Genomic DNA, 15,000 nt, shown 5'->3' with positions numbered 1-15,000 from the left:
TGTGTGTGTGCATATCTGGATGTCTCTGTTTGAACGCAATTGAAAAGAAGCAATTTTTCTGTCTTCTGAGTTTCTCATGCATCTCAGAAAACTGTTGTGTAATAAAATGCTCGATCATTCGAAAATAAAAACCTCGTCGTGGATTTCTATTTGTGTTGTACATTGAAAATTGTTTATTTTTGTTTTTGGTAACCTCATTTTTATTTTGTGTACAGCTTACACTTCATCTGTCTGCCTTTTCTAAAAGGTCTTGTGTTTGAAAATTGCTATACAAATTACATTTTATTATTATGATGAAAACTGAAAGTTGAAATATGAAAATTCTTTAAATATGGTTATGTAAACAAAGAGAATCTTTAGCATATTCAGCATTTGGAGTAGTCTGTATACTTAGAAGAAATCTGTTGTATCTGTGAGGTTCTCAAAATGACTGGATTTAGCTATTCAAAACCCTGAGAAGCATCTGAGTTAATAGAATCAGTTCAGTTAAACCCAGCTACTGGAGAGGGGGACTTCCTGTGTCCCTTCTAACGTAAAGTTTCCTGATCCATTACATTAGCCGTCTGGTTTCTTAATTCTGTCAAAGCCCCTTTTCACATCGTCAGTTCATGCACAGAAGCATCAAGGGTGCGGAATTGTGGCTAAACAGCAAACCCTGACTGGACGGAGTTTGGTCAAAGAAACGAAAAACTAAAACGCTAGAGATATATGGCGCCACCTGGTGGACACAAAAATGATTCTAATATTTAAACGTCTTCATTGAACTAGCACGCCCATCTACAACTACAATGTTACACGACCACGCTCTTGCGCAACTACAAATTTAAATATACGCACAGACATAGACGTGTCAGCAAAGGTTTGAGTCATGGACAAACCATTCACACATTTCGTCAACTCTCCTAAAATGTCAGCGGCCATACAGCCCCAGGGTCAATCAGGAGTTCCATACATTGCTAAGAGGCCCGTTGACAGAGAACTATCCTTGGAAACTACTGCTGTTTCCCTCACCACTACGCAACCTAGAACCCTTTAAGATAAATCAATGTGTATTTCGTCGTTTCTGCTGGTTAACACACCCAGTTTAGACACATAGACAATAAAATATTCAAATGATAAACATGTTTGAGCCCAGTTCGCCATAAGTCGTATATTATTTTACGCCGTCTGTCACAGAGGCAAGCGAGGCCCTTTACGAAACGCCAACTGGTAACTTGGCTTGAGGTCCAGTCTTTGTCCCAGGCCACAGTCACTCACACATCTCCCTCCCTCCATGTTCCTCTGTGGAGTGTTATTCTACTTTTCATGCCTTGGGGGCGACAGAGAACATAGCTTGTGTCCTCACAATTCTTTCTCATGAATCACTTCGTTGTCACCGGGTCGGTCTCGCCCCGCCCGAGCTGGGAGCTCATCGACTAGTCACCATGGACGCACAAAGCAGTAAGTCGAATGAAAACGACCGTCAGTACTAAAACTATTCAAAGTCTGTCAAACCGAGGAATGAGTGATTGTGAGGACTCTCAGGCACAACGGATAGTAGATTCGGCGAGCACAAAATGATCGGCGGACCATGAAGGCATTGGGATTAGTTTTTATTTGTCTAAAAAACACAGTTGGGACCTGAAACAATACATGAACTGAAGGGGAGTGAAGTTGAGCTCGAGACCTAACTATTCCCGGCGTTACATCTGAGCAAGGCAGTCACGAGAGACGGCAAACGTGTTTTATGATTTAGTACACACAGTGAGTATTGAGTCGCTGAGAAAAGAGAGAATTGGCCGAGCTGACCAAACGGAAAAGATCAGCTTTAAGTGGACCTTGCGGGCATTTCTCCGGCCGGTGGCACTGCAAGGAAAATCTAGCCCGTGGTTCCGAAACTGGCCTAGACAGAAGTGTTTCCCCGTTTGGGGAACTTGCGGAGTTTTCAAATGACATGGCAACCTAAAGCAAAAGACTTTTGGAAGAGAAATGCTCTCTGCTTAAAAGGAAACCATTTGGCATTTCAGTAGCTAAGTAGCCTTTGTATTTTATGGAGAGAATGGCGTCCTATGTGGACAATAGTTTTCGGCATGCAATTATGAAAAACCCGGCCGACAGAACGCAACAGGTAATGCACTTTTTTATTGTTTACACTTTTTTCCCATTTCTTTTTCTTTTTCTTTCTTATTTGCTTCTCTCTCTATTCAGCTACTCCATGTTCGGTCACACAATTAAGACTATGATGGGAATGTTAAGTGTTTCTACTTGGCCACCTCAAATCATTCCTACTCAGTTAACTTTGCTAGCTAGGACACGTACCGTTATGTAGCCATAATTTTGTACTTTTTTTTTTTTTTTTTAGAAGACTGGTTTCCACTTAAGTCGCAGTGCTTTGAAATTTGGTCAAGGACGATCTTGAAGCTTTGCTTAAACTTGTTGTTTCAGCTCTTGTTATGGATGTTTGGACTGCGTTCATTCTTTTCCCCTGTCGCTGAGGTTTTTAAATAGAGCTAAGCATGTAAGAGGACGGCCCTTTGGAATGCCGGGGTTGGTTCCTAACTGGGAATGTGGCTTAGTCTATTTTAATTCATATTACTCAGCTATCGGAACTATTTCCTGGTGTCTACTGGCTGAACGGATGAGTCATTTCATAATAACCTAGACTACATCACTCTGATGCAATCTGAAATAAATAAATCTTCTTAGGCAAATGTTACGTTGTTTCTTTTTCAGTAGCTCGGTATTTTCAGTTTCGCCGACTGTTACCGTGGCGAAACCACCAGAGCATAGTCAAAAGTTTTATTACTGTCACGTTGTTTATGACAAACGTAACAAACATGGTAGGAAAGTAACTATTTCGCAAAAATCTCAGTTTGAGTATCACATGGAAACTCTGGGCCCAACCTACTTTTTATGGAGCTAATTAATGTCGGTGGGCTTCATTCTGGGTATGTGAAATCGGATTAACTAGGCTAAAACCTGCTGGCTTGGTCTTGATTGTGTCCCGTCAGACCCTCGCAAACGCGCGCTCACACGCGCACACAACCTCTCTCTCTCTCTCTCTCTCTCTCTCTCTCTCCCCCTCTCTCTCACGCGCACGAACACGCGGGCACGCTCACTCACTGCACATTACAACCGTGGTAAAGCTTCTGCAGACGACCCAAGACAAGCCCCGACAACTGAATAAGTGAAGTGTGCCAAATAGCTAGAGGGGTTGCCAGCCAAACAGGCTTTGTATTTTAGTGAACACATACATATACACACACACACACACACACACACACACACTCTTACCTAATGTGGCGAATCCTCAGAGCAGAGCCCTTGTAACACATGGCCACAGAGCCAAACCTTGCTACCCTAACCCTCATACACACCCCCTGTTGTTGGTGTAGGTTAGTGAATTATTCCATATGTAAACATATATTGTTTGCGGATTTAGTAATTTCACTCCATATATGAGCATATTAATCATCGTATGCTTCACACTGAATGTTGCCGGGCTGTTCTGTCCGTGACTGTCGGCTTTTGTTTGATGTTCAGAAAAATGCCTTTCGGGTAAGCGTTGGTAAGTCTAAGCGTGTCAGTAGGCGTTGTTTTAAAGAGGAGAACAGACAGCATTCATATCACACAGAGCCTGTTATGAGCCTTATGGCCTACAGGACATACGTTGTTTTGTATTTACAATACAATTTATGTTGTGTTTGTTGTTAGTCTGTGGTTGCTCTTTACAGAAACCATCACAAGATTCAGCCAGTAAGTGCCACCATTAAAACACACACACACACACACACACGTCTGTACACCTTTATAAACCAACTATCTTCCCTACAGACATACACATACACTTAAATACACAACACATTCTTCCTCTGAACACTCATAAACAACTAACCACCGCCATGCAAATTTTTCTCCCTTTAACAAACATCCTTGATCGCCATCTCTGCCATCTCGCGTACGAGGTTCACAGACACGGATACAGACACAATTGCAGTCACAGCCTTTCAGTTCTAGGCCTATTCTCAGGGCCCGACAGTTACCAGTTACCCAGGGGAAGTGGTCTGGCTTAACAGACACAATACGTTCGCTTTCTGTGCCAGCTACCACAATGAGAACGGAAACTCAGCTTTTCTCCTGAATGCCACTGACTGTAATCCTTATCTTTCATTTTGAGTACATGTTTATGTGAAAATGGGTATGGTTGTATGTTTCGCTATCGGTTTCATGCCGTTTCATGTTGCTGTGTACGCATATTTAGGCGTACATTCTTTTTGTGTGTGTGTTTGTGTTCGTGTATGTGTTTGGGTTTAGTAAGTGTCTAAACCCAGTGTGTGTGTGTGTGTGTGTGTGTGTGTGTGTGAGAGTGAGTGTGAGAATATTAGTGTGAGAGCAGGTGTGTGTGAACCTTTGTGTGTGTGTGTGAGTATTAGTGTGTGAACCTTTGTGTGTGTGTCTGTGTGTGTGTGTGTTTGTACATGTGCAGGCCGTTTGAACATGTGTTTTATGCCCAGGTGTGTTTTCTGGGTCAAGTCATGAGCTATTTCTAACATGCAGGAACGGATGTGTGGAATTGGCTGTGTAGGTGTGCACATGCATATTCTTAACCGGGAGCAATTTGGCTCCAAAACAAATTACTTAGGGTTTTTTTTTGTTATTGTTGTTGCGAAACTTTAGCAAGATACCTGTTTGTAGGCGGATGGAATTGCGTTTGAAGGAGTGTGTGTGTGTGTGTGTGTGAGTGAGTGTACGTGCGTATTGGAGTGCATGTAGTGTATGGAAGTATTTCCTGTCGACTCCCGTTTTGGCATGGCCGTCGGTATGGGCAACAGGAAAGGAGTGAAAGAACGAGATGTTCCGGAGATAGAAAGGGAGAAAGAATGGAACCAGTGTAGAAGAAGAGGAAGAGCAAGAGGGAGAGTGAGAAAATTGACTCACGGATCAGTACCTCATCACACACACAAAGTTACCTGAGTTCGAAGCGATCACCTTAAACCATTGAACACAGGTGATCTCCTCTTTCATGAGGCGTGTTTCACACCTCCCTCAGCATTAAAAAAAAAAACAAAAAACAAAAAACCAAGGAAAAAAAACAGATTACCTCGAATGCAGAGTTTTTATTGGTGCATTACTGGACAGGCAAAGCCACCGCATGCAGTTCTACCTGTAGGCTACACAGCCTGTTCTAACACGAGGGAGCAGAAGCTGTCTGCTTTTAAGGGTGCGGTTAGACGCTCATAAGCCAATCAGATTGCAAGAATATTTTTGAGGTCATGTGATGCATGAAAACACGGGTCTCACCACAATGATGGATAAACAGGTTCAGTACAGTCACAGCAACACTGGCTCACTGACAGTATAGAAACCTATACCAGCTGCAGTGTCACGCCCCCATAAGTGCAAAACCACAGCTAACAAGACATTACTGTGTTATAAGCTAAAGAAGGTCTAAAAGCTAAATGGTGATGTGATTTCCCAGCATCTGCTCCGATGACCATGGACATTAGAAGGTGGAGGGGTGGGGGGGTATTAGGGTAATCCGCCCCCCCCCCCTTTTTTTTCAGAGAGGGCCGTAAGGATTTTAATTGCTCTCCTCCCAACAATGTTCTGAAAACAGGCTCCGTTTCAGAGTGTCAGCCCACAACAAGCGATAAACAAATGGTGTAATCCAGAGAGCTTATGACAATACCGTGAGATTCATGTGACGCTCAAGACATAAGGATTTACCGCGCTCTGTTAGCGTGACTCTTTTCACCCGCCTGACTGGAGTTGACATCGTTCTGTTTGTTTTGTTTCAGTTTTTAAATGTTGAACTGTACAACTCACAGAATGTTTTAGCGACTGTTTGGCAATTCTGTAATTCTGTAAATTAATTAAAAAAAAAAAAAATCCACGTGTACATTTCGGCACCACATCACTGAGAGAGAGAGAGAGAGAGAGAGAGAGGAAAAAAGGTTTTTTTCCTGCAAAAAGGACATTTCTCCTTTTTTAAAAATACATAGTACTGAAATAATGTAAAAAGAGAAAGAGAGGATGCTGAAGTGGTCTCTGAAAAGTAATGAATGTGGAAATGACTAATTTCTCTAAACCTGACATTTGCGTGTTTCTGTTCCTCTATCCCAGAATCAGGATGTACAAGTGCTACTTGGTGATTTAAAATACGTACACACACACACACACACACACACACACAGTGAGATTACATCAAAGAAATGCACTCTCAATATATTTTATTTTGTCTCTTCCTGCGTATTGTTCCTCCTTATCATACTGTATACTTGTAGACATACTACAACAACTTTGCTCTTCTCCAAACACATCGTAATCGCTGCTTTGGTTTATGGTGTATGTATGCGCACTTGTGATCTAAGGGGCGCGGGCCAATAATAATGCCCGAAAACAGTGGCACGTTTTTGTAGGTCGTGCTTGGTACACACACACAGACACAAACACACACAAAATCACAGTGTCTCACGGATTCTCACGTGAAATGACCCTCGTTCGTATTTTTGTGGAACCTGAATATGCATCAGTCAGCATAGTAAATCTAAAAAAAGCGATCGCATGTTGGTGCTGTACTTACTTTTAATTTAGGACAGACTGAAGTTTTCATTAGTAAAACACCTGGGCTACGCTGTCTAAATTTTAATGTTTCACAGCTCTGAATGTGAGTATCTTTCAGGGACTCCAAAGAATGTGTGAAATTCTAGGTTAAAGGTCGACTTCTGAATTTACCCAGCCCTCCGGGACAGCTGCTGCCCTCAGTCGTACTGGATGTGCGAGTCAAACAGTGGGTATTTTAGGTGGTAACGATATCTCTTGACCAAAGCGCCCCTCTAACAATAAGGACAGGCGACGTTAGGATGCTAACCTTTAGCCTCTCTTCTAGTCATCTCAAAGAGCTGGTCTAACGGTTAAATTCGTCGTCATCTCTCGTCCACAGCTGGTCCTGATAGTTTTTGCCACCTGCTAACCTTGACCACCGAATGGAATTTTACACTCAGACACGGAGGACTGCAAAACTCATCATTCACACGCGCCCAAAGCGCGGAAACAAACACAGACGCTTAGCAACGCTTAGTTGGTTTAGCTTTTAGCAGACATCCACTTAGTCAGTTTAATTGTTTTTGATGTGTTCTTCTCTTAACATTTTGCGCAGTACTGGGTTACTCTCGAGTTTCGATTCAGTCCTCGTGACTGTGCACAAAACCTGATTGGTGACTGCATACACCACAAGTTAACAAACGGCAGAATCCCGTGTGGTTTGTATGTTCTGAGAAACGAGGTTTTAATTATCTCACAGGTTAGCTCTAGAACGTCACAGTGGCCTGCTAAGTTTCACTTTGTCCCCACTGCTGTACGTAATACTGTTATATAGACTAAAAACCAGCTGTTGTTTGAACTCTGAGAAAACTTGGCCATATATCCAGACCACACCCGTATACACAAACACACACACACACACACAGAGAGAGAGAGAGAGAGGGAAACGCAGAAAAACACACTCCCTCCACCAAGAAAGAAATGAGTTCTGCAAAGGCGTGAAACTGGTCACACTTTCCCATATTGTGTGGAGGTGTTGGAAAGAAAGTGAAATTTGTTTGCTTTTCAGACTTCTCTCCTTGGTTATCTTGTATCTTGGTTGATGTGAGACAAGAGAATGTGTGTGTGTGTGTGTGTGTGTGTGTGTGTGTGTGCATTTGTAGTCACATACTCCATTCACTGATCTGTCAGACTCATAGCTATGTGCTCTGTGTTATCAGTTGAACGACATCCTTTGAACTTTCAACTATCGACACTTAACCTGTGACCCCCGTCCTCATCCATCGTTTTCCTATCCCTCTGTTCTCTTACACGCTTTATCAAACATGCATGTGTGTTTCAACTGTGCGTGTGTGCGTGTGCGTGCGTGTGTGCGTGCGTGCGTGTTTGTGTGTGTTTTGTGCATGCTTTAAGCGTGACTCTTGGGAGGAAATGCCACTGACTAAGAATAAACATTCCCGTACTGTTCCAAAACCCACCAATCACGCGCTGTTCCATTCTGCCAACGCTGACTTTGATTGGTGGGTTTGAACGGACGTTTGATGACCATTTTCAAGTTGAAGGGAACTTGTGGGAGAGGGTATTCAAGTGGGAAAGGGCAAGTGAGAATATGAAATAAAAATGTATGGTAGGCTTACCCAAAGACTAGGCCTACCGATGGAGGGAGAGAGAAACAAATATCAGCATCCGCTTGATTTTTTTGTCCAAATTTAACACTTTTTTTTTTTTTTTTAAATCAGCACGTTCTTGCGTTGAGGAGTCTTACACTTGGCCTGTTAACCATTAGACCTGCAGCTGTGATCCTTCTGCCTTTTTATGACGTCATGTTCGTGTTTCAAATGAACCGGTTGAAATTCTTACCATATATATCTCATTAATTACAAGCGACTAACACGTCTCATGCGTGCTGTGATCTGAGGTGCGAATAAGTGTCTCTTGCTTTTTTTTTTTTTTTTTTTTTTTTACAGCAGTCGCGTGAGGCATCTCTTCACAGCTTGTAAACCGCCTCATTAAAAATGTATGAAAATACATTCGCCTCTCGCTTGTTTTTTTTTTTTTTTTTTTTTTTTTCCCCCACTGCATATCTGAAGGCGAAATCTCACCACAAGTCGTGGCTCAGTTACACAGTTTGAGATTTTCGGAATGTTTTACACATTCAGCAAAGCTTCGCGTCCTTAGAAAAAAAGGAAAAGAAAAAAAAAAAAGGAAAAGGAGAAAGATGAAAACAGCGCCAGAAAAAAAAAAAAAATGCAGCTGAGCTTTTTGTTGTAATGATTTGCAGTCGTACCGCAGGGAGAGCAAGAGAAGGAAGAGAAGGAATGTGTTCAGCTACTCTTGAACATTCCTGGCTCGTTAAACATTGATCCGGAGCGCGTTGCATAATTTTGGGATGGGAATGGGACGTCATTGCGCAACCCCAGATCTTAGACCTTCCAAACAAGTGAACAAGAGGCAAAGTGAGCGTTTTGAGTCTGACCTGCAGGTGTGTTGATTCTCAGGAAGAGTTCGCCCCCTGCTGGCGAGTTGGAAGAGCGCAGCCAACTGGGCCAGTCCCCAAACTTGTCCTCTTTTTAGTAAATCAGGAGATTCTTAGGATGGCTTGTGAAAATATAGACAGTGTATATGTATGTATTTGCATAAGATGTACATATCTGTTTTTGTCTAACCTGTGTGTGTGTGTGTGTGTGTGTTTCTCCCTGCAGGACCTCCAGGTTGTGTATGCGTACCTCTACGGCATGGAGGCTTTGTCCAATTTGCGAGAACATCAACTCAGGTATCATGATTTTGGAATTTCACACAGAATTTGTCAATGAAATGTCTTAAATGTGTCTGTTTTCTGCGTGTGTGTGTATATATGTGTGTGTGTGTGTGTGTGTGTGTGTTTGGGAGTTTCTCACACTCTCCTCTCTTCCACAGGCGGCTGTGTGAAACGGTACGCTATGAACAGCATGAGGCCAACGAGGTTTTGTACTAGTGAGTATCTGCTTACAGGGAGACAGAGAGAGGGCCGTAATCTGGGTCATTTTTATCACAGATTTACGTCCAAGTGAAGCAGATTTTTACATCTTCACGCACACACACACACACACACTCAAATCTGTAGCCCTAGACTAACACTCACCACCTCATACACACAAACACAGACACACACACACACACACACACACACACGTACACTCGCACTCACACATCTGCCTTAAACTACAGACAGCCAGATCTGCTCTTACTCTGCCTCGTCTGTAAAGAGAGGGAGAGAGAGATTAATCTTTTAAAAGCACTCTTGCGTGCGCGTGTGTGTGCAACTTTTATGCTTAAAGCTGCCACAGTGTGTGTTAGTTCTGTGCTTTAGCATGAAGGAGTGGACATGTCACTCTGTAAGACTAAAGCACATTTCACATGCGGAGCACACGCCAGCACTGTAATCACTGATTTTATTCAAGTTTTATTACTTTTGTGGAAATTCACATCGTGTGCCCTGCCCCTATTGCCAGATATGTGGACATGTATGAGTGTATGTGTGTTCAGAAATCATGAGATCTGACTGTATTTTGTTGGTAAAAGAAAAAAAGAGGAAAAAAAACGTGTCTCTTGTGTGTTTTAGTCCAGACGACATCGGGACCTGCTGGTATATTCTGCTCTCTGGTTCAGTCTTCATCAAAGAATCCATGTTTTTACCACGCAGCAGGTGAGCCGCGCGTGTGTTCGTGTACAGAAATATATAATATGTGTATCTTTCAGTCTAGTTCCCCTTTACGCACGTAAATCTGTGTTTATATCTCTCAGTTTCGGGAAGCGTTCGGCAGGCAGTTTGCGGAGAGGCTGCGAGTGTATTGTTCTAGAAGCTTCAGAAATGATAGTGGTGAGTTTCCACATATAAGAACACGGCTGTTTGCGTTTCAGGTGACAATGCAAACTTCTTAACTGTAAGTTGTCTGAGCTGTCTCTCTCTCTCTCTGTCTCTCTCTCTGCCTCTCTCTCTCTCTCTGTCTCTCTCTCTCTCTCTCTCTCTCTCTGTCTCTCTCTGTCTCTCACTTTCTCTCTCTGTCTCTCACTTTCTCTCTCTCTTTGTCTCTCATTTTCTCTCTCTCTCTCTCTCTCTCGCTCTCTCTCTCTGTATCTCACTTTCTCTGTCTCTCTCAGGTTGATTACATGGAGGAGAGTGATGAGTATTTTCAGAGACAGGCATCTCATCGCCAGTCAAGGCGAAGATTTCGAAAGATCAACCAGAGAGGAGAGAGACAGACCATCATCGACACCGTTGAACATTATCCAATCAGCAAGCCGCCTCTTCCACCTGGTTACCACACGGTGAGTTTAACAAGCCTTACTCTACTGTGCACTCACACCATATACCACCAGAAACTAACCCTTGCCGTCATGCATTATGAAAAAGACAGACAGAGAGAGAGAGCGTGAGGGGGAGGGGCGGTCAGAGAAACTAGATTTATCCTTCAGCAGACTAGCTGTGAATATGTTTTGTGAAAAATAATTCAAAACATAATTTGCATTTACTCACCAGAGACTAATTAACTGTTACTTTGTGAGTGGCTTGTGCTTTTGCCAACATGACATATATAGCCCCTGTGACATGTATGTTAGTTAACTGAAAATTTGCGCCCCCGGAACATAGAATTGTAGCAACATTCCAGAATTTTGCCGTGCATTCCTATGCATGTTGCCGGGAATTTCTGGCCTTAGCGACACCATGCCGTTCTGTTTTATGTCGCTCTGGTTACTACAGCTGGTTTTCCTGTCACCATTCAATATTTATTGGACTAATCTGACAGATTTAGGTCACACAAGTTCACTCACACGGAGGGTGTGTGTGTGTGTTTCTGTGACGTTGTTTCTTTTACAGTGTGCTATTGTGTACTGTCATAATGCTCCCAATCTTGTGATTTTGGACTTTGATCATTATTAAACAATGATTGTAATCATCTGTTAATTAAGGCATGGGTCATAATTGGTTGTCTTTTTTTCTCATTTTGGCTGCAGGAATGCTCAAAAACACAGGTAACCAATCCCATACACTCCCTTTACTTTTTACTAACCAAATGAAAAACTAATGAAAGTCATGAGAGTTTGACTTCTGCTAACTTCCTATGGTTCACAGTGCAGCAAGGGGGTGGTGGTTTCTCCCTCAACCCCCCCTAACACCCCCCCCCTTTTCTTCCTCCTTTCCTTTCACTCCCTGTTTTTTTTTTTTTTTCTGCTTCCCCTCCTTGTATCTATCCCCCTCTCTCTCTTTCTGTCTTTGGCATTATTTAAACGTCTATGGCCATTTGTAGTTTCCACGGTGATTGACAGCGGGGGGCGGAGTTAAGAGGGTGGGTTTAAAGCAGTCCTGATTGTTGGGGGAGCTGTCAATCATCATGGGGTCAGCCTTGGTGACTGGTTTAGTAGGGCAGTGGGCGTGACCCAACCCACACTCTGTGCCGCTCCAAAACAATACCAGACCGGCCAGTCTCTCACTAATCTCGGCCAGTGTGTGTGTGTGTGTGCGTCTGAAAGAGAGAGAGAGAGAGAGAGGCGGAGTCTAATGAAAAATCATTCCTGCAGTCTCCTCTCCCCATCCCCCTGCCTGTGAGAGTTCAGTTACTGGGGAGATGAGCAGATTTCTAGAAAGAGGGATGCTGTCTAGTTCAATCTGATAGTTAGTTAGTGAGTGTGTGTGTGTGTGTGTGTGTGTATGTGGGAGAGAGGGAGAGTGGAAAGTGAAGAGGAGTGCAAGACAGGCTGAACAGTAGAGGAGTTAAGAGTCAGTCAGTCAAAGATGGTTGGTCATCCTGTTTTCCTCGCAATGAGGCAGTTAGTTGTAGGAAGTAGCTATGGACTTGGAGCACGCTCAAGGAGATCTGTGAGTACACACACACACACACACACACACACACACACATATTCTTTTACAGATTACACGTAAAACGTGCACATGCTTTGTGCACTGATCACAAGCTCTCACTCACGTTCGCTTTCACACACCTCAGATTGCATGCACAGACTCTATGCACTACGCAGCAGTCTTCACTTTAAGCATGCTTTTGCAGACAAACACTCGCCCATGCACGCACGCATATACACACACACGCACACACACACACACACACACACACACACACACACAGAACATGACAGTGCTGAGAATCACTCGCAGGAATTCTTCACTAAACATTCAGACACAGACATAAACAAATTATCCGAAATAGACATTCACACACACACACACACACACACACACGCACACACACACACACTGTAATAAGTGAAGGGGGGCAGTAACGTCATTTAAAAAGTATGTGAGGAGTGGAGCGACAAACTGTTTGCTTTAGCGGTAGCCGTTGAAATTCGTTTGTGTTTTAGTAAGAAGTGGAACGAAAGTACGTCTGTGACCTTAACGCGTAACTTAGACCCTCCTGCACTGGATCTTTTCAGCCCTGAGACGCGTTCACTGTCCGTGTCTCTCCTGTTGCTCTTTTTATGTTTTTTCGAAGAGCGTTGTAATCTCTGTTCTCCATCTGAAAGCATGTGTTTAATGAAAAATATGTATTTGCCTGTATCTATCCCAGTCCGTCTGTGTGAAATATAAGGCAGTTTTTAAGAGACCCAGTTCCAGCTGTTCCAGCTGTCATAGACTTAGCAGGATTTTTTTTTTTTTTTTTGTAAGTGTGAAGTACAGTTAACGGTGCTTGTACAGTAACAGTTTCGATGTCGGAGTGGCGTTAAAGACTCCTTTTTCTTTTTCTCTCTGTGTGGTTTTAGTCCAGGGTAGAATTACTGCAGCACCACAGGTTCATTCATTCCTATCTAACTATATAGTATTGTCATTCTGTGTTTACTGTAATAACTTGTGTATGTATTTGTATATGAGCTTTGTGTGTCATGAGATATGCAGGGTGGTATGGAGTGGAGTTTGTTTAGGTGAAATCTGTGTTTGTGTTGTGTGGGGAGTGAACAGCGTCACGGACGTGACCGTGCTTTGGAAGAGTATGTAGGACAGTTGAAGTGGGACAGCATTGGAGACAGAAAATGCATGTTTTGTATATATAGGCGTGTACGTTACAGGACTGTCGCTCCCGTCAGCGGGGCGGGCGTCACTCTGTCAGCTGATGTCAATCTGTGCTCTGTGACTGAGTGGAAATTAATTTACAAAAGTGCCTCAAAAAAGTCATTAGCATATCAGTTTTCTCAACTAATGCCCAGTCCGTTCTGTCAGTTAATGAGAGTGAGACTGAGTGTGTGTGTGTGTGTGTGTGTGTGTGTGTGTGTGTGTGTGTGTGTTTGTGTGTGTATGTGTGTGTGTGTTTTATGCAAATGTGTTTTTGTGGGAGAGAAAAGAGACAAGAGAATATTTCATCGGACTGTGTGTGTGTGTGCACATGAATGTGGTATAGATGTAACTGTGTGTGTGTGTGTGTGTGAGTGAGTGAGTGAGTGAGAGAGAGGGGGGGGGGGGGGGGGGGTGCGGGGAGAGAGTGTGAATGAGTGCAAGCCTATCTGTGTCTGTGGGTCAACCAGTGATAGGAATTCATGCGATTTAATGGTTTGATTACTAGAGGTCTATTAGACAGCTGCCTCTCATTCCAAAAGGGTGATAGAGTGGTGTGTGTGTGTGTGTGTGTGTGTGTGTGTGTGTGTGTGTGTGTGTGTGTGTGTGTGTGTGTGTAAGCCTCTCTCAGTGCTGGTCCAGTGTTATTGCGCTGTGAGCGGAAAGGAGGTTTAGTGAACTTAATCTTTTGATCTGTGATGTGCTGGATAGACAGGGCATAAACACACACACACACACACACACACACACATACATACAAACAACACTCACTCACACACACACACACACAAGCCAAATGTTTTACCACCACTCAGAGATCTGGCATATCATGTAGATGTTACTGAAGTAAGTGTATGTTTGTGTGTGATTTTGCTGATGTTGTTTTGATGGAGCATGCAGTTGGGTTGATGATGATGTACTTTAGTATGCAATAAAGTGGAACACACTAAACACTTTTAAATGCATGGTTATGAAACTTCTGTGTGTGTGTGTGTGTGTGTGTGTGCGTGTGTGTGTGCGTGTGTGTGTGTGTGTGTGTGTGTGTGTGTGTGTGTTCGTGTGTGTGCGTGTGCGTATGCACAGCTTTAACAGTTTGTTTGCCTTTTTCCCTCAGCTTCCTGCGGATTTCAGCAAACTCCACCTCTCAGACAGTCTCCACCCACACATGTCCTCCAGCCAATCACGGTCCAGCATTGCTAGCGACTCAGGAAGCAGCAGCCTATCAGATATTTACCAGGTATGCTCACTCTCTCTCTCTCTCTCTCTTTCTCACTCTCTCTCTCTCCCCTGTCCATTTTTTCCACACTCACATGCACATCTGGGCGAAATGTGCAGGGATAGTGAGAGATTTAAATGGGTTAAATCCCCCCCCCACCCCCCCCCCCCCCTCAGATCAGATGAGTGCCCCCCTCCCCTTCCACCAATCCCATTTGGCC

General features: G+C 43.4%; 1 protein-coding gene across 2 annotated transcripts in view; it reads left to right on the top strand.

Moving 5' to 3' along the window:
* The first annotated feature begins 1,912 nt into the window (after nt 1-1,912).
* The window catches only part of rapgef2a (Rap guanine nucleotide exchange factor 2a), a 27,213-nt gene continuing 14,125 nt past the window's right edge, over nt 1,913-15,000 (top strand). The window contains exons 1-8 of one of the 2 annotated variants that reach the window (XM_030788330.1): nt 1,913-2,107; nt 9,225-9,295; nt 9,439-9,495; nt 10,124-10,207; nt 10,306-10,381; nt 10,663-10,830; nt 11,518-11,535; nt 14,679-14,801. In XM_030788330.1, the coding sequence (XP_030644190.1) occupies nt 2,030-2,107; nt 9,225-9,295; nt 9,439-9,495; nt 10,124-10,207; nt 10,306-10,381; nt 10,663-10,830; nt 11,518-11,535; nt 14,679-14,801 (675 nt within the window). In that variant the 5' untranslated portion in view covers nt 1,913-2,029. The remainder of the gene's footprint in view (nt 2,108-9,224; nt 9,296-9,438; nt 9,496-10,123; nt 10,208-10,305; nt 10,382-10,662; nt 10,831-11,517; nt 11,536-14,678; nt 14,802-15,000) is intronic. The other variant, XM_030788331.1, reaches the window with a different exon arrangement.

The sequence above is a fragment of the Chanos chanos genome, chromosome 11 (genome assembly GCF_902362185.1).
Source record: "Chanos chanos chromosome 11, fChaCha1.1, whole genome shotgun sequence".
NCBI classification, from domain to species: Eukaryota; Metazoa; Chordata; class Actinopteri; order Gonorynchiformes; family Chanidae; genus Chanos; species Chanos chanos.
The sequence above is the reverse complement of the archived record's forward strand: the minus strand, read 5'-3'. Positions and strand labels throughout refer to the sequence as shown.